The sequence below is a fragment of the Aythya ferina genome, assembly GCF_964211825.1.
Source record: "Aythya ferina genome assembly, chromosome: 2".
NCBI classification, from domain to species: Eukaryota; Metazoa; Chordata; class Aves; order Anseriformes; family Anatidae; genus Aythya; species Aythya ferina.
In genome coordinates this window covers 112,486,200-112,514,191 of record NC_140297.1, presented here as the reverse complement: position 1 = coordinate 112,514,191, position 27,992 = coordinate 112,486,200, and the positions used below count along the sequence as shown (strand labels likewise).

Here is a 27,992-nt window from a genome sequence, read left to right as displayed (position 1 = left end):
AATAATCAGTTTTCACACTTACCCTGAGAACATCAGAATTTTACTCGCCTCTTCATAGCTTTAATATCTTCCTGAAATGGAGCAGCCATTTCCTCCTTAAAATTGCCATCAAAGAGATACTCAGAAGGTGTGAAATCTTCAGGTCAATCAAGCTATTGAGAGCTCAAATGAGAGTACTCAGATGAGTTTCAGCTGTCTGGCACCACCCTGTTCTTCCATAGTTCAAGACATTTGGGAAGTAAATGATAAAATCTCAAGGGGAAAAAAAAAAACAACCTGTATATTCTCCCACAGTACCTAATAATGGAGATGAAAAATCAGGAGACAAGGAAAGGAAGGAGGGATAGATGTACAATGGAAAGTGGAAAACCTCACAGATGGGACAAAAAGAATAAGATGTAGGACAGCTAGAGGTTGTAAGGCTTAGTCTATGTGAAACACGGACCGGGAGAAGCAGCTCAGCCAAGATGCTTATTTCCATCTACTGAAGTATTATACAGAGAAGTGGGTAGAATTAGGAGTAACCACTAATGCTAAGAATCAGTGGCACTACTATATGGTAACGTTATTTATATTACTTGTTATTATTTATAAAATTAATTATTCTTAAGAAAATACCCCCACCAAGTTACTTTTTAAGTCCAATAGTCAGGAAGTTACTTTATCCATTAGCTCTAGCCCTTATCTTTATGATTTTTCTAGATCTCCATTCTTTTTTTTTTCTTTTTTTTTTTTTTTTTGTCTTCCAAAGCATAAGTGTAGTCTGTATAGCACCACGCTTCTTTGATACATATATAATTATTCTTTTTTTTTTTTTTTTTTTTTTTTTTTTAAATGGGAGATACATTCATTCACAAATCAAAAGTAGAACTTGGTGGAAAGACAGGAAACACAGGCTGTTTAGAATAATGATTTACGGGATTTTATTTTTTGATGTCTTTCTTCGAAATATGCAATTTTTTAAAAGCAGTCCTAGAGGACGTTCTTCTAATAAAAAGTCTAATCTTGAATGAGGCAGAAACAGGCAGCAGGAACTTTATGTTACACCCATTCAGAAATGTCACACACACATAGAGCTATGTGCAAAGCAATGTTGCTTTCATGCTACATAACCTCTACACAAACATAGGCTAGAAGCAGGGCATGAACACATCTCAGGTTTACTGCCTTAGTCACAACCATTTCCTAAAGGATGAAACACAGCAGGAAGAAAGCAATTTCATTGTAGCTGTTAGCATATTGCTTATTGCCTGCTTTTATTGTTCATGAAATAAACACACATGAAAGGGGTCAAAAACCAGAAAAGACCTGTTTAAATATCCTGCATACATAATAGCATGCGGTTCAATAAGAAAACCAGAATTTAACTCTGGTTTTAAGATATGAAAGCATCTAATTCTTTCTTTAAAAATAGATTTAAGCATTACTTACATGTATGTCAAAAAATTGTACAAGACTAATAGTTTGCTTTCTTTCTCTTCACTGAAGTAACCCACGGATTTTGTGTTATAAAAAGGCTCCTGAATTACAGGGACATACTTGAAATAGTAACTTATTGAGAGCCATTTCATGACTTCAGAAACCTAATAATAGTCCTCTTCTGCACTAGTATTTCAGCAGGTATCGTTCTTTTATTTTTTTATTTTTTTTCCCATTTTAAATCAATTCTTTATGTGAAAATATGTATCAAATCAAGCAGTTTGATTTTCATATTATAATCATATGCTTGTTTCAACAGGAACAACTACGCATGTAGAAATGGAAGTGCTACTATTGCTCTGTCATTTGCCTAAATAACTGTGTTCATAGACTTAAAAATATTCCTTCAGAAAGAACCCAAAGGTTATGCAACAGAGACAACATCTCCCTGTAGAAAATATTCATTCATTTGTAAGAAGCTAAAAGTATGGAGAGCAGTTTCTGAAGATGTATTAAGGATACATAAATGCCATAGCTGCAAGTGTGAGTAATAACAGATGGATTAAAATAAATAAATAAATAAATTTCAGGTTAATGAATCACTACCTCTTGCAGCACTACACTGTGTAGGAAAGGACATAAGCTACAAACACTGTCCTGTTTTTTTTGGTGATTGTGGTTTTGGTTGGTTGGTTTGTTTGGAGAACAACAGTACAAGATCTGCTTCACCACTGATTCTATAGACTGCAACCCAGGGCACAGATTTACCTGGAGCACTCAGTTGAAGGATGAAATTAAACTTCACGAAAAGTTCCAGAAATTGTCTGCCATTCCTTGCACCTGCGTTCAGAGGTCAACGCAACCACAGCAACCTGCCTCACAGCATCCTAAAGCACTGGCCTGTTGATCCTGCATCACGTGCATGGTCAGAAACCAATGACAGAGCTCTGGTCTCAGCACAGCCTGCTGCTTTGCAGCACATACTGAAATACCTGCTCCCTACTTTGCTCCTTTAAACTGTCTCAGTCATCCGAAAGAGCTTATAATGACATGGATGGGACTCATAGTATAGAAACACAACAAATTCCAGAAGCAACAAAGCAGGATTTGGTAAGCAGGTCAGAGGGCCAAAGAATCACATGGGAAGGAGCATTTCATTAGAAATAAATATTTAATTCATCACAATGCTAACGAAAGTGATAGGATAATTGCAGCATGAAGCAGGCAACCTTAACAATAAAACTTATAACCTTCTGTGAGAACACATCAAACAAGTTACTTGGGCAGCAGAACTGGCCATGAAAGGCACATGCATTGCTCCTGGGGATGTGTACAAGGTGCCTTTGATGAGGAAAAATAAAACACTATAAAGGCAGTGCAGAGCAGCAAGAGATCTGAGAACATTCTGCTGGGGCTTTTCATTACAGCCCAGCCCAAAGCCACTGCACTTGGTCTGCAGCAAAACAGTGCTGCCATTAGCTTGCCATCTGTAAATTCAGCAAGAGGATTACAGTACATGTGAAGAGGCTGACACAGTACTTACTGAAGTTGAAAAGGTATGAGCATAAAAGAAAATAGCATACAACCTGTAGCAAAATGATTTCGGTTTCTTCAGCAGAAGAAACCCCTATGGCAAACACAAAATTCCACCAACCCACAGAAATAATGAAAATAAGTTAATATAGCTAATATGGAGCAACTGAAAACATGGAGAATATTTATGGAGCCTGGTGGAAAGTCTGCAACAGGTAGAAAGGAAAACGATTGCCATTTCCTCCCCAGTTTCCCTTTTGTTGTTGTTGTTGTAGTAGCGCTGCATACACATGGATACAGAATAAAGTCATTTTAACTTCCTCCTCGTTGTTTCTTAATATAGCTATTGAAATAGTTGGTTGTAAAAATGCTTTGTAGGTAGGAGAGGAACTGGGGGCACTGATGATGCTGGCTACAAAATAGCTATTCTATTTCATTGATGGTGTTGCAGTTTTTGTGTTTAACTCTTGTTACCAGCTTAGGAAAAAAAAGAACTGTGGGCCCCCTGCAGGGGTCTATTTAACCAATGGCCTAGTAGATACACAATGAGGTGGCTTCCCTTAACAGCAAACCCCTCCCTCCATGCCACTGTGGCATATCTGCTTCAATGTTAATAAGTAAACTTTCCTAAATGTTAGATGTACTTCTATGGGACATTTCACATTTGGAGAAGTTGGCATTTGACAAAAAAAAGATTTCTGCTAAAAACTTACAACCAGCATCAGGGTACACAAAGCTTATGCACTATTCTTTGTCACCATGGGATAGGTAAGCTACATACATACAATGGAAATTATGATTCATCTACACAATGAGGCAAAAACACTTGCTTCATCCTGCCATGCAGGGATAAAGAGAAATAACTTTGGAAAGAGAAACTTAATTGCTGGTAACCAATCTCATTGAAGAAGAAGAAAGAGTAAAGAGAGACTAAAGACAAAAAGAAAAATAATCATAAATACTCAAAAGGCACCATATTAAAATTCTGGCTTATCCTAAGTTTCCTGTGAAGTATGGGTTCAGAATTTCAACAAATTTTTGCAAGATTATTGCTAAAGAACTATATCCATAGAAAGACTAAAGGTTCAAAATTACTCTTGTAGATTAGGAAAGAAAGAACTAATTTGGCAGATGGAGAAGTACTGAAAAAGATTAAGGAAAAAACATAAAGCAGAAAAATGAACAAGATCCCAGTGGACAGAAATTGAAACCTATATAACTCATCTGAAAATAAATTACAGGTCTTTAATCAACCATTCTAAAAGTGAATTTCCTCCTGTGTGCATAATCTCAGAGAAATTCTAAGAGCGAGAACTGGCTCGCAACATGCAGGCTTTCAACACAGCAGCTTGCAGGGGTTCCTGACAGCAGAGTCAGAAACATCAGAGGGCACAGATTCACAGCTGGAGTTTTTTGTCCTGGTACTTTGTGCCTTCACACACATTGTTTTACTTTCTAATAGCATTCTCTCTCTTACAGAACAGAGCACAGACAGGAAGAACACAGTTTTTTGAAGCTATAAATTGCACCGAAACTGTGTGAAACAGTTCAAGTACCTCAATTTGGTCACCTTGGTTTTCAGGTACCAGAAATAAGTGGAAACTAAGAAATCTGGAAAATCTTATTTCTTACCTAAGAGGCACATAGCAAGTATTCTACTTGAAAACTGTCAACATAAAAAGGACAGGAATGTAATCATATATTTAATACAAGGTTTTAATGTAGAACTGTAAGAAAAGATGTGGAAGAGAAGAGCAGGAAAATAAGAACTAATTAAAATGTGCATCCTCGTGCATACATGTATGAAAGAAGTTTAAAAGTTTGTCAAGCAGTCAAACCGAAATTTCCTAACTTTTCAGTGCTTTAAAACTAACATTGCAAAAATCTAAATGCATTCTATCAGACTACATACACACAAGGCAAACATACATAGGTCTGAAGAGATCTGGCATTCTGGACTACAATCACAGATCAAGCATGCAACTATATGCACTTACATTTTAATGTCATTTAACAATTTTTACAAACTCTACAGTATGTTGTTAGAAGGTCAACAGAAGCATATTTAACTGCATGCATCATGTTTGGATAATTATTTGTGCTTACAGAAGTTCATTTATATCCAAGAGCTACAAACAAAAATTATAAATACAATGAGCATCACAAGGTCTAAAATTAAAAAAGGTCATTTTACTTCTTAGCCATTTTGTTAAATACTTTTACAGGTACAATCTCTGAAAAAGTTACTTTAGCTTGATTCAAGAAAATTTAGTATTAAACCAAGCAAGTTTATTTCCAGTTTAAAGCCTCTTAGGCATGCTCAATTGAAACAATACTTTTTTTTCCCCTATGTGTAGAATAATTACATAAAAAAGCTCTATCACAAAGTTTAAAACAAAACAAAACAAAACACAGTCTTCTATAGCAACATCAGGAACTTTTTTGCCAAGTTTAGTATTCATCATAAGCTTTTTCTACAATTTCAATCTGAAAATACCCCTCCTCACAAGAGTCATGGCAGTCAATTTATGCTGACCAGTCCCTTGAGAGAGGCACCGCTCAGCAGTCTCCTGATTACATTAGATGTTTAATATGCTTAAATTAATACAGGCTCAGATATGAAATGGTTATTCAAATACTTCAAATGAACTGCTTCTCCTTAAGTGTCCAGGATCTTTAGGTCAACTTTGTTCTTCCTCCATATTTTCCCTGCAGCAACTGTTGAAAGGATGAGCTGCTAAGCAACAAACTCCAACAGAACAGAAATCCTTCAGCAATAGAAACAAGTAGGTCCTATTTCTGTAGTTAATCTTTGCATAAAAATTGAGAGGATACTTTTCTAATTTTTTCTAGACCTCTGATACTCCCCACACAGGTAAACAGGACCAAAATATAGCAGGTTTGGCTGCAAGTAGGTCAGTATCACTCAATCATTTGTTGCACACATGTTTAGGTTAGGTAGATCTCATGCAGAGATGTGAGGCAGAAACAGGTTTTCTTACTTTATATGAATGTGTCAACATAGCTTCTAACACCCCCTTGGTGAACTTTACAAGTTCTTGATTATAAGACACCTTCCTTCAAAGCTGCTCCCATTGCAGAAAGATCAGCTTCTTACCCAATATTTTTTTCTAATTTCTCTTTTCAGTACAAAACTCAGTGAAAGTGGTGCCTTAAGAACAGGACAGATGCCTTAAGAAAAGGAAATTCAGCACATATGGCTTGAAATATTCTACAGCTATACAATGGAATCAACATATAAGGCAAAAAAAAAAAAAAAAATTGCATTTGCTGGGAGCAGCCATAGAAATATTAATTTGGCAGCTAAGTTTCTTTTATTTAAAAACTTTTTAAAACTGTTATAAAACAAAAAGATACTGAAAGCCAGTATTTACCAATATATTATTTTTTTTGAGGGGAAAAGTAGAAAAAAATAAAATTACCCAAATTATACCATCAGTTTCAACCCAGCTTTCAAAACAAAGGAAATAAATTGAACATTTTGAGTTTGCTGAATTGAACAAATTAGTTTTAATCTCAAATCCCCTGGTGAAAATGTCCCTGCAATTCTGCCTGAGCAGGGGCTTGAACGGACTGACCTTGAGAGATCCCTTCCAACCTCAACTATCCTGTGATTCTGACACCACTTGAGCATGTTAACATTGAACTGAATTCTTTGCCAGTAGCTACTTGGAATACAGGACTAGACACTCCTTTACTCCTCAGTATTATATATGGATGTTGTTAATACAAGTGATTTAATTACAGTGACTGCTAAAGGAAGTAACTGTTTAACGTTTCTAATTTATCATCATTGCTTTAGGACCGTGGAATGGCTTGTAAAGTGATATTAAGACACTGTGACCTTAAAACGCAGCACCGAGACAGCTTACTGAAGTTTAATAGCCAAACGTAACTTGAAAAGGGAAGTGTTCTTGTGTAGTGAATGCTCCATTTCTAAAATTACTAAAATTAACCTTTTTACGCTATGAAAAAGTAGCTCCCTGTATTACAGCTTGTTGATGAAAAATCTACCGGAATGAGTAAGCGCTACAAGCTACTACTCAATTTTTGCTGTTTACAGCCAATGCGGTTTCTATCTGAAGCTCCACAGAAAAAGAAAGGCTGCAATATTGGGTACGGAGGAAATCTTGGACTACAAAACAGCACAATAATTTTGCAGAGCGAAAGGCATACTTTCCAGTCCTGCTATACAACATATGTAACGGCAGCTATATTTAGGAAAACACGTATACTTCTGTGTATGCTTAATCAGTCTTACTCATGCTTAATCAGTCTTACTCATTGGCCATCTTAAGATTCAAATGAACCACAACTGAATTCTTAACAGCACAACCTCCTGACTGGAGACGAACAGCAGCAGAGGTGCAAAAGCCACGTAACGCTCAGAGCACTCAGATAGAGACTTCCAAGATTATTATTATTATTTTAAAGTCCTTTTAAATTATCACCTCCTTTCTGTTTAGGTCTGCAGGATAAGGTTTGCTCTGAATCAACTTTATCTACTCTTCATGTTTCTTTTTGCACTTCAAAATATAGTTGCTCTTGTTAAAAGCCAGACTTACAGACTAAATATATATTAGCAGTAGCACAAGAGGGTTTGTTTTTAAATAAGTCAAATACATTTCCAACACACAGCCACACACAAAACAATGAAAGAAATCTCTCATGACCTAACTAATTCCCAGCCTTCCCTGACCTCTTCTGAATATGCTGTTGCTCCAAATTATATAGCCATATACAAAATTTTATTATGGAGCAAGATGAAACACATAGGTGGTGCATAACAAGCATAGTTTCAAGAACCAGTAAGGCTGTGACATACAAAAAATATGTAAACTAAATTTTTTTCAATGACTGTTCAGAATCATTACTGAATATGTTAGGAGTTTGTTTGACAGAATTTCCATTTCAAATATACATAAAGATTATAAAATGAAACACATGACAAATATTCCTAAAAACCAAAGCCATTGCTGGTTATTTATATTTTAGAAGTATGATGTCATGTAAAAATAACAGCTATATCCTGGTATTCTTTTAAGTGGCAGATATCAGCTGGGAAGGACTTTTTTCTGCATTCATGGTTTGCATTACAGTACTTTTTTTTTAAACCAAGTATTTAGGCTTTTTCACGCTCAAATTGCTTGTGTGTTTCTTGGTTCTATAAGCATCAATCATGTCTCTGCCTATGATAAGACAGAAATCAGAAGGAAATCAAACCAACTTTCATAGCACCATGCATCAATACTGCTATTGTCCACATAAAAGTTACATATAATTTCAATCTGCACAGCAAACAACTTTGATTAATTTAAAATGAAAGCACAGACTTTTCTTAAGACAAAACTAAAGCTATTTTATATTGTTAAAAAATTCTCAGCATGGAGTTGTACGCTCAGGAAGATAATCTGAGAAGCTGCAACAACCTAATGTCATCTAAAGAGTAGCAAGACACACAGACCTTGGTGCAGTCTTAGAGGTTGGAGTACCAGAAGCACATTTTTGAATGTCCTAAAAGGACTGTTGTTTGTAGGTGCACAGTTCTGGAGGCCCACAACGAAGTCTACCATTTTATCCTATCTAGAACTTCACAAACAGATCCTTTTCTCCATGAGGAAAGATCCAGAGGACCTTCTACTTATCTTCGAAGTAGGCTATTCAATAATGGCAGAGTGATATTTTACATTGTAGTGCCGAACTACATGCATACTATTATGCAGATCCATTGCTACTCAAGGAGTAACCATTCTCCCAGAAATGGAAGGACTCTGTGCCTCTTAGCTAGGCCTGGTGGCTTCCAGGAGATGAGTCCCTAAAAGGCAAATAAGGCTCAAAGCAGTAGGAAGATTATCTAAGGATTGGAGAAGTTTTGTCAGTGGAGTTTTGTCAGTATCAAGGCAATTGAACACACAGCTTATTAGAAGGAATGAATAGTGCTATGTGCGCACCTTTGTAAGCCACTTGACTCAACTGATTACAGAACTTTAACCTTGCTTTATAGATCGATGTTATTTACATATTTGCCACTGGGTAATACTCAAATATGGTAATATTGTTCCTGAAGAACAAGGCACTTTGTTTTTTAAACTAAGTAGCTTTAAAGAGTCCATCCACCAACTAGCAAATTTAAGAATCGTGTAAGAAAGAGGCTTGATGAAATGCCATCCTATTTTCCAGAGATCAACTGTCTTAGTTTTATTTTAATCGAAGGTGAGATACAATTCCAAGTCTACACATTTCACAATTTAAAAAAAATAATCTGACCTTAAGTTTTTGTTTGTTTGCTTTAAAGTAAAACACTGGATTTTCAGGGTATTGAAGTGAATTATTTAGTCTGGAGGAATAATATTTGCAACATATGGGGAGAAGCATTGAAGTGAATTATTTAGTCTGGAGGAATAATATTTGCAACATATGGGGAGAAGCATTGACATTTTCATGTGATCATTTCTTTATCTTCTCTCTTCCTCCACTCTATACCTTCCGAAGATAAATCGTCATTACATACATGTAACTGTATCAGTTAAGTCCTAGACATAAGCTTCTGTATCCAGAATTTCACTTTCAACTGGTTACTCATTTCTGGTGCATTTTCTTATAGCATTATTAAAAAAAATAAAGTAGACTATATTTTTAAACTGTAGCCAGTACAATTGTTTTTAAAAATGTCATGTATCAGTCTGATTTGTTAACAAAATTACTATTTATCTAGCTACCATACTGCCTAACTATTATTACAAGGCAATTACTGAATGTTGTTGAACACTAACTCCTTCTGGTGAAAATGTAGTTGTAATGAAACTTTGCTTGACCAATCAGATAAGAGCTGTAACAGATTAATACAAAATAAACATTATAGAAAGTTAATATTTAAAAGGCACACAAATGCTTCAAACACATACAGTTTCAAATCTTTATTGTTTTAAAATTCTACATGTCTTTTACAATTACAATAATTTGTTACTTAAATGACTCTTGTATGGGTTAATGTACAATGAGTTTTTTCCTGAAACTCAACCATGAAATACAATTTCATCAATATGATTTTTCTAAATAGATTAATACAAGATTTCTGGTTTGTTGGGAAGAACAAGTACTTCACTTTGAATAAACAGCACATGAGTCTTCCCTTCAGAATCTGTGTGATCAATCCATCGAAAGTGCTTTTGAAGATTGCAGATCTAACTGTGACTGATTTCCAAAATCAGTCCATCAAATTACTTTTTTTAAACATTAAAGAGCATTTTCATGTAATGAAACAAGTTGCAGTAGTTATTTTTATTCATCTACTGAGGCAAACTCATGTTGAAGAAAAATTATATGATTATCTGCATGCAATGAACACTCCTCTTTAAATAGTTGATGAATTTTACACATATAAAGAATCTGTTAAAGAGTGCAAGTACTTTGATAATGATTTCACAAAAGGACATATGCTGGTAATAATGGTAACTAACATTTAACACCTAAATACAAGCTAATGTATATTTAACAGGCAATTAACATGGCTAACAAACCATGTTGCATGTGGTTGCCCTTTGAGAAAATGAACTCATTTGGTCCACACTCCTAAAGTTATCTGGGTAAAAAAATTGGAACAGGGTCAGAGATTCTGATGAAATTCTTGTTTCTAAAATGCGACCTGTTAAAAAGTAAAAGCAGTACATCAGTGAAGTATCTTGTCACATGACCTCAGTATAAAAACATGGCCTGGTATTCGGAGCGATGAACAAGCACTGAAGGACAAGTCAAAAAAGAATGGAGACAAAATGAACTGAAATTCTGTTGTGTTATACTTTCTTGTTCCATGGTACTGCTTTCACTCTGTAGAATTTTGTACCCAAAGGAACTTTAAATCTGTTTTGTGCCTACAAAAAAAAAAAAAAAAAAAAAAGCATATTACAAATGTAATCAGAGGATTATACCTGTTTTTTTTTTTTTGGTTTTGTTTTAAATAAAGACTGACTCCCGTCCCTCTAAGTTTGCCAGACCCTGGCAAGGTTCCTCTTCATACTAAATTATTGCCTTATCTGGGTCTCCAAAGATACTTCATCATTTTCCCTGATTGCTGTTAAATTCTGATGGTTTTGAGGTACCAAAATCTTACCAGGAACTGAACCGAAGTTTAGGAATTGTAGCCTACAGGTCATTGAAATATTATTACACAGGGTTGATGGAAATAGTCACTAGGATCCCAACAAAAAGTTTTATCACACAAGCAGGTTTTCCAGAGGCAAACCTATCCAAGCCACTTGCTCGCTCACTCTTTTTTTTCTAGCTCCCCTTCTCTTACTATTCACTGACCCTGGACAATCTCTATACTGAAGTACTCTCACATATTATGTGAAGAGTATACTTTATGTAATTGTAACATTTAATCTGTTTTTCTTCCTTATTAATGTAATCAGATGTTTCTATTCCAATACTCTTACCTTTTTTGCCTGGCAATATTCCTTTTCCATAACTTTTCCTAGCACCCAAGGTCTCCTAGATGCACCTGAAGCTAAAGAGACAATGTGTTTACTATTTTGGATAGTCAACTACAGGCAACAGGACATTATATTAACTACAGTGAAATATTTGTCAACATTTTCCTTGAAAACATGAATTGTTCAAAAAACATTTTAAAGTTAAAGCCACAAAAAATAAAGAAATTATGTCAAAATGGGGTTACTGGCATTTTCAAATAAAAACAATGTTTCAGTTCAAACTTTATTTGAAAAATAAAAATTAGCAAAGAGAAAAAGCAAATCAAAATTGAAATTAATTTAACGACTCAGAATTATTCTAGTCAACCTTGTTTGACCATTTAGTCAGATTTAGGATGATAATTTCTTGAAGTATTTCAAAGGATTGAAAGTCTTCCATATAAAACTTTCAGCATTTATAAATTCCAGTGAGAGTAAGGACATGTATTTGTCTATTATTCCAAGAAATTACATCTATTTTGTCAGTGATTATGGCATGAATAAAACATCAAAAACAGACTGAAGGAATGTGCTCTGCATCATCAGTGCTCTTCTAAACACATCTACAAAAAACTGGATCCAGCGACTAGAACGTAAGTCACTCAAGAACCAGTGTTTGAAGTTTTAATCTAGCTCTTCAAAATTAGTTTGGCTATTAATAATAAAGCAGATTCCATTCTGCTCAAAGCTCCTACGTATCAGTAGGAAATATTCATATCTGATCTGAATGCTGTACAACAATATGTTATGATTAAAATACTAGATTTTTTTTGAATTTGCTTGGCTGGTGGACTTCATTAAATTCACAAAAATGAGAAAGATGCCATTCATTCCTGAAATTTGCAAATTAAAACTTCCATATTGAGACGATGTGTGACAAAACGAACCCTGCAGTCTTCAGCCAACTTCAGCATCATCCTAACATTCTAAGTTTTCTTAATGGAGGCACACACTATGACAGTCTAAGTCCCTGACACTTAATATTGTAGAGATCTATACAGATGTATTAAAAATTTATACATGTTGGTTCAAAAGGTCAGATTTATGTTGGTTTTGGTAGACTTTGAAACAATTTGTAGTACCTAGGTCCACACCAATTCCGATCTGTCACAAATAATACTAAAGTAACCTTTATTTCATTTTCCCTACTTTTCTGATGCAGAAATAGAATCAAGACGCTATTTCTTGAAATACTGAGCTAGAAATAAGTGTGTTCCAAAGGTAAGTCTTCATGGTTGTTTTATGTGCAGTTTTCTCAGACGTAACACTACCTCTGGTTAGCAAGTGGTAAGGACAGAACAAAGTAAGTCCATTCAAAAACAGTTTTCAGTGAATTGCATACTCAGGATAATATACAAACTGAAACAGTGGTTACCTTATGTACGTAAACCAACAGTAAGAAAACAATCAGTCGTATATCACAGTTACGTATGCAACACTAATGCCATTGTTGTACTGTATTATGTCTGTAAGATAGGGATTCTGCCCAGACATATATGAGAAAACATACAGCACAGATTCTTCAGCAGTTTCTGAATTCAGTTAGAACTTGGTGATCTTTTATTGTAACTGAAACCCATAATGAGGTCTGCTGCTTGAGTATAAATTAACAGCTTCTGACAAGCAACAGCAGGTATATATTTTCACTTGTAAGAATTAATAAAGTTCCTTTTGATGCATACTCTTAAATATTTCTGGAACAAAGATCTGGAGCATGGTGAGATGGGGAGGTTTGTAAAACATACATTAGGTATGATAGATTAAAGACATTTACATTAATCTATTTAATTTAGCACAGTTCATTGTAATGCACTAAACATTGTTATTTTTCCTGATATCTGAAAGATTAATACTTCAATTTTTTAAGTTTACGTAGCTGCCAAAAATCACCAATGTATAACCTGAAGATTAAACAGGGGAAAAAAGCAAATGTGTCACCAACCTGAACATAAACAAAATGTACAGAAACTAGCAGGACTCATTATTCTTCAGAGAGTAGTTTCACCATATAAATACAGTGGGAAAACTTTATCAGCAAAAAAATTGCTTGCAAACTCCCCTATACTATAGCTTACATTTTATTATTATAGACCCATATTTAGGGCCATAAATACATGAACCTAAATTCAAGTCACTTCACAGAAGATGAGCTAGAGAGAGAACACATTTTATCCAAAGAATCTTTAAAGAGCATCATAAAGCCAGGAATTAAAAATAAGAACTGAGTATGCACAGTTTTGACAGAAATGTTACAATGAGTTTTGCATTTGCTATCCTCATCAAATAAAAAAAGACACTGAGAACAAATTCCACATAATAATAGGCCTGAGACCTACACAATTATACGCTATTATTGCTGATACTGAATAGCAAGTGACCTGATAGAACGTTTTCCCTAAATGATCAAAAGATTGGCAAAGCTGCCCTATGAGGAAAGGCAGGTCTTTCGACCTTGGAGAACACAAGGCTTGGGCAAACTTCATCACAGTATTCCGGTACTTAACGGACAGCTGCAAAGAGGACAGAGGATCTCTTCACTAACAGCTACATGGAGAATGCAAGAGGCAACTGGGTCCAAGATGCACTGGGAGAGGTTTGTCTCCCAGAAAAACCCAGGTTGTCTAAGAAAAATGTTTTACAGTGAGAAGAATCAATCACTGGAGTCCCCAGAGATATGCTAGAATTCCCCATCGCTACAGGTTTTCAAGATGCAACTGGACAGAGTGCTAGACAATCTCATCCAGGCTCCCTTTTACTACAAAAGGTTGGATGGGATGCTCTTTTGAGGTCCCCTCTAACCTAGGCTGTTCTATGATTCTATGTTAATATACACTGTATATAAAATTGGCATTTATTACAGCTTGAAGATGCAGATATTCTTTTCTATTTTTCAGAGATATCAACACCTGCATAAAATTTTGATTTAAAGTGTTCTGTGTTGAAAAACATTTAGTATCAAATAGCAAAAGCTGCAGAGAAAGTTAATAGCTATTTACATTACACACTTGTTGCATTTACCACATAAGTATTTATATCACTTACTAACTGTTAGAAATTTAAGCATTATTTGTAGGAAGACAAATATTGAAAATAATTTGACACTTACCACACTCACCTGGTTTGAGATCCAATGCAGCAAGAGATTCTGAGTGCAAGAAATACAAGGTTGGACTAACAGTAAATAATACGTAGTTGTCATGCCTTTCATCCAAGATTATTAGAACCAAATCGCCAACCTGAAAACTAGAGATATTAAGGAATTTAGCGACAGAAGCACGACAGTTTAAGACTACATAAGTTACAATAACTATTTTTCCATATACTGCACAGGCAGGATGAGACTTAAGCCACATAGCAACACAGAATTTTCTACTTATGTTAATTCATACACATTTTATATTTTCTGGAGTCAACAAAAATACCTTTAAAAAATATTTTTGAATGTTTTTCTACATCCATCAGCTCATTAAACAGGAATACTTAAAATATTCTACTACGGTCTTTTTTTTTTTTTTTTAAACTGTTTTTTATTCACCCATACTTATGATACTTATCACTGTACCATAGTATTTACAAACAGCTTTTTGATGTTTTAAACTGTTGCTAATATGATCTCAAAAAATACAGCAAAGCATTTATGTAGATATCCTAAGATTTTAAGCACACGGGACAAAGAGATGAAATGTTCATCTGACTCTGATCAAAAGGTTAGAAACGAAGAAATACTGTGGTTACTTCACATAAAAAGTTTCAGAAGTCTGCTTCTTCCTGACAGCAGGTTAACACAAGCCATAAAGTTCTGTTGCTGAAACTTGGCCGAAGAAGTTAGAGAACTTCTGTCTCCAATTTGTTTCACGGTTCAAATGTGTTGGAATTTAATTTAATTACCCATGAATGAAATGAATTCTGAAACAGCTACAAGTTAAGCATTAAACCATGAGAATACTAGGAATAAATGTTACTATTATACTGAATGTGGGGGATGAAGTGGCAAAGAGAGTGGGAAATACTTCTTTGTAAAAGGGTGGGGGGCAGAAAGATACTCAGGTATAAACAAGTCTGGAGAGAAATCTCTCTCATATGCTTTAATGCACACTTTCAGATAAAATAACACAGCTTTTCCCCCGTACTGATATGATGACAGACTATGACTCAAAGATATTTCTCTTGGATGAGTAAAATCTTCTTTCATAATATTTTTGTCCCCAGATAATACCATGAGAGCTGCCATAATATTCAGATGCTCAAATGAAGGGTTGATTCTGTACATACTGCCCTTGTTACAATAAACATGCTATTTGGTGTAATTCAGAAAACATTAACAGAATGTTTTGTTTTTCCCCCAAAAACAAGCATTTTTGATGTTCCTCAATCTCAAATTGAAATATTATTTGAAAACAACTGTCTGTAGCTTTCATATTTTGCAATAATTGACACACACACGCAACAATTTTACATGTTAAGAGTTCCAGAATACATAAAAAAATATTTGAGTTAATTTCATTCTCTCAAGATAGGTCAAAATTTTAAGAAAGTAGAATTTCTACTGAAATACACTATACAGCACTATACAGATTCAGGGTGAATAGCATTCCTTTGACTTTTTCTTAGCATTATTTCAGAAAGATAACAGCTAAAGAAAAAGTAAATCTAAAAGAAAATAATGGACGCATTCTAGAAATCCCATGGAATATTAGCCTTATAAAGGAAAACTAAGACATCAAGAAATCAGGGAAATCAAGAAATCAAAAATTCAATAATGAATTCAGAAAGGCCTTTTTTAAAAAGGAAAAAAAAAAAGAAGTTTATAAAATTTGATTTATTCTGAACTGGCATGGTTCAATAACTGATGTGTGAGCTATAAAGATGATCTACACACCTTTTCATTACAGAGAAAAGACAGAAGAACTGTGACATTCTTTAACAACATTTATTACTGAAGGCACGTCCATCTGACTATAGGAAAATAAACATGTACTTACTCTCTAATTGCTATTTTTTCAGAATGTCTTGAGGATACTGAAGACATGCTCTGGGACATCTATAAAAAACAAAATAGATATAAAGAATTGGCAAGCTATGATGAAATGTAAATGGCAGATAACAATATGGTTGAAATAAATCGTTCGCTGCTGTTTTCAAACCTGCCTGCTCTCGTAGATCATAGAATCATAGAATATCCTGAGTTGGAAGGGACCCTTAAGGATCATCAAGTCCAACTCTTGACACCGCACAGGTCTACCCAAAAGTTCAGACCATGTGACTAAGTGCACAGTCCAATCTCTTCTTAAATTCAGACAGGCTCGGTGCAGTGACCACTTCCCTGGGGAGCCTGTTCCAGTGTGCAACCACCCTCTCTGTGAAGAACCCCCTCCTGATGTCAAGCCTAAATTTCCCCTGCCTCAGCTTAACCCCGTTCCCTTGGGTCCTGTCACTGGTGTTAATGGAGAAAAGGTCTCCTGCCTCTCGACACCCCCTTACGAGGAAGTTGTAGACTGTGATGAGGTCTCCCCTCAGCCTCCTCTTCTCCAGGCTGAACAGGCCCAGTGACCTCAGCCGTTCTTCGTACATCTTCCCCTCAAGGCCTTTCACCATCTTCGTAGCCCTCCTCTGGACACTCTCCAACAGTTTCATGTCCTTTTTATACTGTGGTGCCCAGAACTGCACACAGTACTCGAGGTGAGGCCGCACCAGCGCAGAGTAGAGCGGGACAATCACCTCCCTTGACCTACTAGCGATGCCGTGCTTGATGCACCCCAGGACACGGTTGGCCCTCCTGGCTGCCAGGGCACACTGCTGGCTCATATTCAACTTGCTGTCTACCACGACCCCCAGATCCCTCTCATTCACTCAAGAAAAGATTATCTTTCTGTCAGCTTGCTCTGTAGCAGCTTTTTTTTTTTTTAAAAACAAACAAACAAAAAAAAAAAACCCACACCACTAATTATGAAATAGCTGACCTCTCCCTTGTTAATAGCAATGAGAAGTGCTCCAGCCCGGGGCCTGCTCCTGAGGGGGCTCTCCATGGGCAACAGCCTCCTCCAGGCCACATCCACCCACTCTTTTTTTCCTCCTTTTTCTAATTCTGCTCTCAGAGGCAAAAACATCGCTTATTGGCTTGGGTCTGGCCAGCTGCAGGTCCCTTTGGAGCAGGCTGAAACTGGCCCTTATCTAACATGGGGCAGCTGCTGGATCCTTCTCAGAGTGGCCACCCCTGAAGCTGCCCCACTAACAAAACCTTGCCGTGTAAACCAAACACATAAATTAAAATAAAATAAACAAATAGAAATAAAATAAATACAAGTTTTTTCAACAGCTCTTATAAAGTAATGAATATCCTCTAACAACATTCCTGTCATTAAAAGATCCTTTTTAACTTGTATTGCTTAAAGAGGTAACCCACAAACTTTACTGCAAAATCCAGTGACCTGAAAAAGATTCTTTTATTATGCAGTACACCTTCTGGGTTCCTTATCTGAGGTAGCTGGGTATAAATAAATATTGATATGTTAACACTGATGTGTATTTTAGTTTTAGAAGAGTATTGGGAAGGGGGTGAGAAAAAGGAGGAGGAAGAGATGACTAAATATTTTATTTTTGAAACAGCTGACCTACATGTAAGGTATTGAGAAGGTATGTTCTTATGCCCATTTAGAAATTAACTTTGAATAGATTTAGATACCAATAAACTGCTAATTTCTCCTACACAGCTTGTTATTAAATACACTAATGGAAATGATTTTGTATTTATCTTGTACAACACCAAACTTCCTTCAACTTAATTTTACTCTTAGATGGCAAAAGATACAGAATTTAATTCAGGATACTACAGGGAAGTTTAGCAGACCGTCCAATGTGTTTGTTATAAAGAAATGCCTTTTGTGCACTTTATAAGCATTCTGAATAAACAGGTATAAGGAAATATGCTTTAAAAGGTGTTGCAATCTTTTATGATCTGCAATAGCAAGATTTTTAAGGACAGATTTTAATGGGGAATGGAAAGCTTTTGAAAAAAACAGTCATTTAATACCTGAGTATGTAACAGGAGAACAGAAGTAACTTCTAAACCAAATTTCAGTCCTATCCCAGGCAGAAAACTGACTGGTGTTAAGTAACTGAAGAAATTTAAAGACTTCTTCTATGGCATGTAACTTCATGCAACCACACAGATACCAGTTCTTATAAAATTCCTAGATATCTATCCATTTAAAGAAATGGCGATCTCCATGGCCAGTCCAACCATTCAACTGCCAACAGAACTAACAATTTCCCGTATAAACATTATTTTGAATTCAGGTTAAGACCTACTAGCAATGCTACGCTCCAGCTAAATCAATCGAGAAGGATTCATAGCTCATGAATTAAAGGAACTCTGTCAGCATATTCTCTATCCTTCCTTAGGCATTGACTGATATTTCAGCATATAAGTTAAAAATGATGACAGTATTTTCAGTAGCTATGCAAAATTAAAGTTCCACACTTGATAAAAATACAAATGCAGGTGGAAGGGTCTCTGAGTATTCTGAACGCTTTATTAGGATAAGTAGACTTTTGGCTTATAACTTAAAAGCACTTTATAACAGAAGTGTGACAGAGCCAACAGCACTGTTGTATTCTGATGTGCTGCATCCCTATTTTGAAAATTAAAAGCAAACAAGAAAACCTCTAAAAATGCTAACATCAAAAAACAGTTTTCCAAAAACAATATCTAGGTTATTGCTAAATATGCTTAATGTGCAGGCATATATATAAACTTGTAAACTGGCTTTCAATCTACTGTTGCTGAAGAACCGAGCCTTGCTGAAACTGAAATTTATTCCCCCCACACCAAGCCTGGAGAGTCTGTGCTTTTTGGGATGAAGAGCTCCAATCATATTCATCCATCCTATGGGAAAACTGCTAAATTGAGGTAACTCAAAGGTTATCAGATCAGTGATTTGCCCCTTGCATTACCATTTAAAACACTTTTGTAGTTAATAAACCACATTTTCAGATTTAAAGAAATTTTAACAAATTTAAAATTTGTAATTTTTTTTTAAAGGTACCTAAAAGATGTGCATTGCACAAATACTTACCAATCTTTGATTTAATCTCTTATTTTCCTCTTCTTTCAACTGCAAAGTCTGAAAGAAAATCTTATCTGATTAACTAATACAACTTGTACAGTATATACATCTTAAATAGTGTTGACACTATGAGTTCCAGAGTAGTTGCACAATAGAAATCTTTACTTGCTTCAGTTTTAAAACAGTATCAAAAGATATTTTGAATGAAGACTTGCACAAAGTTCAAAGGCCAGCAATTACTACTGCTAAACTATGCTTATCTCCACACTCATTCTTCTCCTCAACTTGAAAATATGCCATCAATAAAACAGAAAAAAATATGTTACTATTTTGTGGCTGCTAGCTACTAACCATGACAATATGACATGTATTCTGCTTTGCAAGCAGAATACAGAATAAAATGTGCAAGTAGTCTTAATCAGAAACATCCAGTCACTTGCATTATGTGGTTCAACATTCAAGTTCTCCTGCTGATCAGAGAATGCAGTGTAAGTGATCCTAAAGAAACTCAGGTTTCAACTTTGAAGAGGAAAAAAAAGGCAACTAGAGAGGAATTAAATATGACTGAATTGTTAAAAATGACCAGAACATGAAAGATTTCAGTTCAACCACTGAGGATTGATTTAACTGTTTACCAATAAGTAAAAAGCTTATTTCATCAAACAGGTTCCACAATTCAATTATGCTGAAAGCTACACTCAAAATAAAAGGAGTAACAGAAGTAAAAATTAAATTAACGTATATTGTTTGTGAGAGGCAGGGGAGTGACTCTAGCTTTAAACTCACAATCCTAACCTGCACGTTAAATAAGTACTTAACGTAGGAGCATTACAGTAAAGTCAGAAAATTGGAATATGAACATTCAAAACAGGCGCTATCTCAATTTTTACTGAAGTAATACTGTCAAGATTATAATGCATCCCAGGTAGAACTAAGATCACCTAAGTAGTAACAGTCTAAGAGTAGAAGTAACCTGCTTCCAAAGGAAGAGCATAAAATCAATCTTGACTCCTGTCCAACTGTTTTGGATGCCTTGATTTAAACATGCAAACTTTTTTTTTCCATGGTAAAAAAATTCCTTAGGCCAATGAACTGTTACTGCAAAGAAGGAAATACTACACCCAACTCATTTATCCCCAAAATCTATATAAACAGAGCAAAGTATAAATGCGCATTAAGCTAGGCTCAGTATAAATACACTGTATTAATACTTATTTTGAATGACTTCAGTTATACCAATCCGAAAATCATTCAAATAGAAAACATTCCTCGAAATAGTATTTATAAGCTTTGCTAATGCTATATTGCACCACAGTACTAACAGACATTTATAGTAATTAGCTGTAATGCTTAATCTCACAGATAATCTACTCACTCTTTCTAACAACATGATCCTCTGTTTTTCTTCAGACATATGGACATTTTCACTACAAGAGAAAGAAATGGGTACATTAAAAGCAATTTTTTTCCCCACACACTCAAAAAAGTGCTTTTTCCCCCCCTTCTCATTCATGCACAGATGAATGCCGTCATTCTGCTAGCGTAAGAAGCTTACAGAATACTTTGGTACTAGCATTCCTAGTACATAGGCAAGGTATGTATTTAGGAAAGAAAGAATCAGGAAAGCAAAGAATCAGGAAAGTAGCTGGGAAGCTGAGGGAGAAGAAACAAAACTACAGAACAGAAAGGCAATTTAAGAATCAGCATTGACTGGCAAAACCTTTGAAAAATTAAAAAAAAACCCTTACCCCCTTCTATAATCCAGTGAATTTTCAGTCACTGATAAATGATAAGTTTGCGGTCATTTAAGAAGAAAGGGGCCATTTCTGCATATTTCACAAGATTCAGCCCAAGATTCAGTCTAATTTCTACCACGGGCAAGTATCTCCACTTCCCACTCATACACAAACATCGTTATGCAATCTACAACAGTCACACGCTCAACCAACCAGAAAGTTTTCTGTGTTTGATCTGAAGTCAGCCACTGTTCAAAAGATATGCCAACAAAATGTAAACTCTAATAGCTCATCCTAGGTCGCTATTACAATTGCTCTTCTTCCACTTGATTTATATTTCATACACTTCGATGTAATTTTTCACCTTATAATTGCAAAGCCCTTAAGGCTGTCTACTTCAAAGCCATCAAAACCATCCATTTCTGATGACTGTGATGCCACAATTGTATATGTACATTTAAAAGAACATTCTTAGTAAGAATATCAAAGGTGGAGGGAGTGTTAAACATGCTCATTTGTACTTCAGAACACCCAACAGCACACACACAAAGAACGTGAGCATGCTTTGTGTAATTCTACTACCATGCCCCCATACTTACTGCACAGCCATCATACTGGTTTCCATTGTGGAGTCCATTCTCCCTTCAGCTGCAATGTCAGAAGCTAATCTATCTGTGTCAGCAGGAATATCAGCTGCACATGCTCCACAAGCTTCTGAAGCTGCTGCTAAGTAGGTTGATGGAGAAAGATTACTACTCCTCAGCTTATTAACTTGTTCTTCAAGCTTTTTCTTTTCTTCAAGTAAACGAGCTCGATCTTCAGAAAGCGTTTCAATCAAATCTATGACGCAAATAAATAAAAATTCCTTTAATAATAGCAGAACAAAGGAGCAAAACCAACCTGACGCAAATGGAATTGTCCTATTAGAAAAGAAATACTTTCACAGTATGCTTACCCTTATCTTTTTCTTGCTGTTGTGTTAGCATTTTTAATTTGTCACTAAGGTCATTAATTATATTTTCTTTCTTCATTTTTTCTCTTGCCAAAACAGTGTTAAAGTTGGTCTGAAAACAAACAGAAGTATTACTGAAATAGGAAACGTAAGAGACTAGTTAGAGCAAGAGAAGAGAGAAATAAAAGCCCAAGCAAGAACTAAGCTGTTTGTTTTTATGCCACGCTGAGGAAATTTTAGGTATTGGAATGGGTTGCCCAGGGAGGTGTTAGAGTTGCTGTCCATGGGGGTGTTCAAGAAAAGGTTGGACGTGGTGCTTAGGGACATGGTTTGGTGGGTGATAATGGTGGTAGGGGGATGGTTGGACCAGAGGTTGGTCTTAGAGGTCTTTTCCAACTTTACTGATTCTATGATATGAATCCCTCTAACCATTACACCCTCATACCTCCTACTTTTAAGGCTGTGGTGAAGGGAGATTAAAAAAAAACTACCAACTATCTATTAAGAGGGTATTTTAAATCACAATTTCACTTCTTTGGTGAATTATAGGAGCCAGTCATGACCTTGACTAGCTTTAGATTCTTTAATTCTGTATTTTATATTTTTTTTCTATGCCTATTCATCTGTCTTAAATCAGAAGTTATTTGTCTGGTCATACAACTTTTATAGTTGTATCTTTTTCCTGTTGAGTCTGTCTAACAAAACTCACATAACACAACACATCACAAGCATAAGCAAAAACTTAAATAACTTTACTAAGGTGAAAATGACATCAAGTATGAGGTTAAACACCCAGAAAATTCAGCAATCGTTGGAGGCAGACATAAGTTTTCAGCACTGGAGTATATGTTTATTTTTAATTAGGTTCTGTATTTCATTGAAATTTGATGTTAATGCTTTCTCTACCATGCTTTGCATGAATGAAGATTATTAGATAACAAGGAAAATGGTATACTAAGGCAGATTCCAACACAAAAAGAGATCTTAAAATTATCAATCTGTAAGATATCCCTATTAGATTAACTATGTACTTCAGTATTAATGTCTGCAGTCCAGAAATTTTAAAAATACTCATTTCTTTATAACTGTCTGATTTTCTGCTCTCTGTATGAAGTGATTCAAAGTTCATTCACTAAGCTGGTTGATTACTACACTGTCTCTCTGACCTTATTTGATCCTATTATAACTAAAGTAGAGGTGCTTAAAACAGAAAAACCTTTCTTAGTGTTTAAATGCTAAGCTGTAGATAATAGCTGTTACTAAGAGATTTAATTTCAGAACTGAGCGCATCTACAAAATTGGAGATTCATGACATTTTAAAAAGAAAAATACACCAGTAAAGATACTGTAATAATTAAATCAGTGTAATGGGAGTTTGTATCGAGGTGAGGAATACAGAGTTGTTTAATATAAGTTTAGAAAGACGTAAAAGATTACATTTGCTTTGAACCTCAAAGGCCATCTGCCCAGGATGACGACGTATAAAAGCCATTAAGTAGCATTCCAAATCAATTAGTATTTCAAAGCTTTAACTATGTATTGCACAGAGTAACACTTAACTTAAACCATACTTAAGTGACATCTTTCTGGAGTTCAGTATATCAACAGATAAAATTTACAGCACTAGCATAACAACACAAGCAAAAGTGACGAAAGAACAGAAATTGAAACTGGATTGCACGTTCACAGATAGTTAAGCAATTAATAAATAAATCATGGAGTGTTGAATTTCATTAACACATTATACTACTCCACCGAACATAGCACAAATTCTGAGTGTGTTACACAGCAAAAAAGTCATTATCTTCAGAACAGCAAAAGAACACATGCTCATGGGAGGAAAAGTAATAAAGAATCAACTTTACCTGCTGCTCTGCAGTTAGCGATGTTCTGATGTTCTGCATTTCTTCATTCTTTCTCCTCTCTTGTTCTTCAAGTTGCTCCAAAAATTTCATTTTTTCTTCCTGAAGCTTTTCTTGAAGTTCAGCAACCAAAGTTGATTCAGCAGATGATTCAGTGGGAGGACTTAAAAGAAAATGTTTAGGCTTTAAATTTATGTCATATACAGAGTCCCAGAATATATGAAAGAAGCAAACATACAGAAATCACGTCAGTTTTGAGACAGTTTTCTCTGAAATATTTAACGAATACTGTATTCCAATTAAGTCATTATTAATATTTAATTCTATTTTCAATCATGTATGTCTCAGCACACTTAAGCATTGTTTTCTAGTACGCTACAGTGACTATACTTTTGAAATTTTCTTGAGAGAGGGACTTCTGTTTTTACTTTTTGGACACAAGGTATGGAAAGTGGTGAAACAAGAAACGACAGATCAATTCCACTGAGATTTTCAGTATGTCAAAATGCAATGCCTACAGTACCCTTACAAAAATACACCATTCAGCAATAATTCAATGAAATGCAGATGTAAAAGACAACACTGGCTTGCAGAATCTGAAGAACAGCAGTAATGCAGTGATGATCATAAAGAAAAGAAAGCATTAGATGTCACTCAGGCAGGAAGGTTAATAACAACCTAACATGGCTCTTGAAACAGACAATGTTATACAGCTCAAATATTTTCCATCACTGAACCCAAAGCGTTAACCACAGTTTCTGTGGTTTGGCTATACCACCACTGTGTACAGTACAGACAAACCACTTTTGTTCAACAATTTTTGTGAAAACCTGTATTACATTTCAATTGTTTCTCCACACTGGAGTTATTTTTTAAATAAAAATTTCCTCAAACCTACCTACATACACGTGTCAATGTTTTTTGTTTTTGTTTTTGTTTTTTCCCCCCTCTCTCCAGTCTCAGCAGCCTGAAGGGACAGTCTCCTGACATTAGATAGGCTGTGCTGAAATCAAAACAGTGTGCTAACGTACCAACTCCCACAAGCACAACTCTTAATCTGAAAATGCTTCAAGAATTCTTCACCACATCATCCGGCACAAACTCACCTGTATCTGCCACCAATTCTCCCTAATTAAGAGAGCTAAGTAAAAGTTTGGCTGGGAAGTGTAATGAGGTATGCCTACATCTTACAATACAAACAAAAACACACTAGTCACGTTACTCCAGGTTGCCTGAGTGCCAAGCTAAGGCACCAGCCTAAACCTAAGACTGATAGCTGCACCAAACCAAAGGAGGTGTCATCTGCCTCACAGATGGACTGAGTGAACTCTCAGCTCTTTGGAAGATGACACTCAAGTATGTCGTTACTCTAAGGATGCTTAATACCTACGGCATTAGTTACAACACCTACTTAACCTTTTTTATTTTTCTTCCAGATACCAAAGGCACCTTTCTTCAAGGACTCCTCTTGCAAATAAACACTGTACTACTCTAATTTAAGATGACAAAGGACATACTTAGGAATACTGCCACTCCTCTACCACATGGGCATACACTGAAAGTACAAACTATGGTGTAGTATCTAAGTGCTCTGAAAGCCTGTTAGAAGTTGTAAATACAAAGGCCCTGAAAGAACTAAGTGCACACAGTGGCAAAACAACCTTTTGCGATTCCTTAAGTCAGAAGGAAAATGAGCAGGAAAACAAAGCAAGTTGTGAAGCACCCAGGCAAGTCTTTTTTTATGCCACAGAGAAAGCTTTCTTTGTGCTGGATTAAATTTCAGCTCATTTTTTAAATAAATTAAAACTATCTGTGAGATACAACATGCATGCTTTATGGAAAAGCTTCACCACTGAGCTGGAAAATCCCAAGGCTGGAAGATACCAAATTCGTAATTGAGTTTTAAAACCAGTCAGAAGCCCTACTACGCTTTTAACATTTTTTCAAAGTTATACATCTTTTAGCAAAACAAATTGCTTAATGACAGTAATTACAAAAATTGCATTGTTCAATTAATCTCTGTTAATCAAATTGGGCACATACTACATACAAAAGAAAAATTAAACAATTACAAATGCTTTGCGCATCTATTCTCTCTCCTAATCATGACGACTTGAACTCCAGGCACTTTATAAACAAAATACATCAGTTTTCACGTGTTAGTAATGCATGGGCCACAAACATTCCTTTCTAGCTTCTAAATATTTTTGTTAGATTTCATGAAAGTTCAAAAAATGAAGTTCCTGGTACCAGTGCAACGCTCAGATCAAATTCAACAACAGAAGTCCCTCTCAGTGACTTCTGGAATGCTAGCATAAGATTGATCTTGCAGAAAAAGGCACTTATTTGACAAGCACGTGCCAAATAAAGGTTGTTTTCCACTGTTACAAGTTAATGACTAAAGAACAACTGAGACAGGATAACAAGTCAACTCAAGTTACTGACACAGCTTGGGTCTTAGGAACTTCAAAACCAAACAGCTAGGCAGTGACTTTGAAATAGTAAGACATATTCACATAACATATGTGCCCTCTGGAGATGAAACACGTTGTGTCTTTATTCCTAGAGAAAAAGCCTAACAGCAGATTAAAGGCATAGAGTGGCCGTATTTTAACATCACACTTTGAAAATTACAATTACTTGATAGAACTCATAACAAACTACTAGCATGTCTTCAGACTGAAGCAGATAATATTTCTTTGAAATATATTGCTCTCCATTTTATCCAGTTTGTATAGCAATGCACACAGCTGTGTTCAGTTCAAATTTAAATGTTGGTCTTTCTTTTTTTTTAAAAAAAAAAGTCTGATGACATAGCTGTATCTTTTTCCTGTTGAGTCATATGCATCATATCGTGTCTACATGCATTAATACAAACAAAAGGAAAAGAACACAGTGCTTGATTTATTCATTTTTTCCCTTCTAATTCCAGCACATTTCCTTAAATTTAGAGAATATTTAAAGACAGGAGTTTTAATTTAATTGTATCCCAATCACTGAATCTTAACGCAGGAAGCACACCTTCATTTTGACCTTTTTTTGTACACAGATACACAAAAAGCAGACAGTGATAACACAACGACAGATACATTAGCATATCAAAATCCTTAGGTAATGGGGATGAAGTGGATATTTCAAGTGATGTGGATGTTTACATTTCTTTACACCACGGAAGCAAGCTGTGTACTGGATTCTCTGTATAAACTCTCCCCATTTTTATTTTTAAAAAACATTACATTGATATTTAAAAGGTGAATGCCAACTTAATAAGTTTGTGTTTGAGTTCTGCACTGTTCTTTTTATGTGCCCATTTTATCACTCTTCACATCTCACATACTTGATGTATAATACCCAGCTGAAGCTTTTTGCTCTAGGTACGATGATATAAATAAGAATTATCTTCGGAGCTCCAAGACTCTACAGGGAGATTAAAAACAAATTCTAGCATTTCAAATTAGAATATTGTATCTAAGCCATAGTTGCATAGAAAAAGTCTAGTATTTCCATTATATAATATACAAATGTCTACTCTGACGGGCATTATGAACTAGGAGGTAGATTAGAAATAGGAAGTCAGGAGAAGTAACTCTAGGTTTTTATGGCAAGAATTTTTTTTCCCCAATTGGAAAAATACTGCAAAAATGAACAAGGAAAAACAATTATGCTAGGATGGCCTTTAAAATGACGTTGCCCAATAACGTTTCATTATAAAGCTCAAATGGCAGACCCTAGAAACAAGGCAGCTACAGTCCAGTTTTCATTTGACCATGTATTGTCACACATTTTTTCATGGCAGCATTAGCACCACCATGAGCGTACAATTAACCAACATAAGAAAGTTACTAGCCTAAAAGCCATCCACTTCAACCTTATACAGTGCTAGTGCAAGAGCAAAGGACAGGAGAGGAGAGGCTGATGAGACCATTGAATCA

General features: G+C 35.4%; 1 protein-coding gene across 3 annotated transcripts in view; it reads right to left on the bottom strand.

Moving 5' to 3' along the window:
• Window positions 1–9,875: 9,875 nt before the first annotated feature.
• RB1CC1 (RB1 inducible coiled-coil 1) overlaps window positions 9,876–27,992 on the bottom strand; it is a 74,519-nt gene continuing 56,402 nt past the window's right edge. For 2 of the 3 annotated variants that reach the window (XM_084507405.1, XM_084507407.1), the window contains 9 exons: window positions 24,064–24,223; window positions 22,202–22,310; window positions 21,846–22,086; window positions 20,886–20,937; window positions 19,520–19,567; window positions 16,427–16,485; window positions 14,551–14,687; window positions 11,409–11,479; window positions 9,876–10,844 (listed from right to left, as the gene is read on the bottom strand). In XM_084507405.1, coding sequence (XP_084363531.1) covers window positions 10,767–10,844; window positions 11,409–11,479; window positions 14,551–14,687; window positions 16,427–16,485; window positions 19,520–19,567; window positions 20,886–20,937; window positions 21,846–22,086; window positions 22,202–22,310; window positions 24,064–24,223 — 955 coding nt within the window. In that variant the 3' untranslated portion in view covers window positions 9,876–10,766. The remainder of the gene's footprint in view (window positions 10,845–11,408; window positions 11,480–14,550; window positions 14,688–16,426; window positions 16,486–19,519; window positions 19,568–20,885; window positions 20,938–21,845; window positions 22,087–22,201; window positions 22,311–24,063; window positions 24,224–27,992) is intronic. The other variant, XM_084507406.1, reaches the window with a different exon arrangement.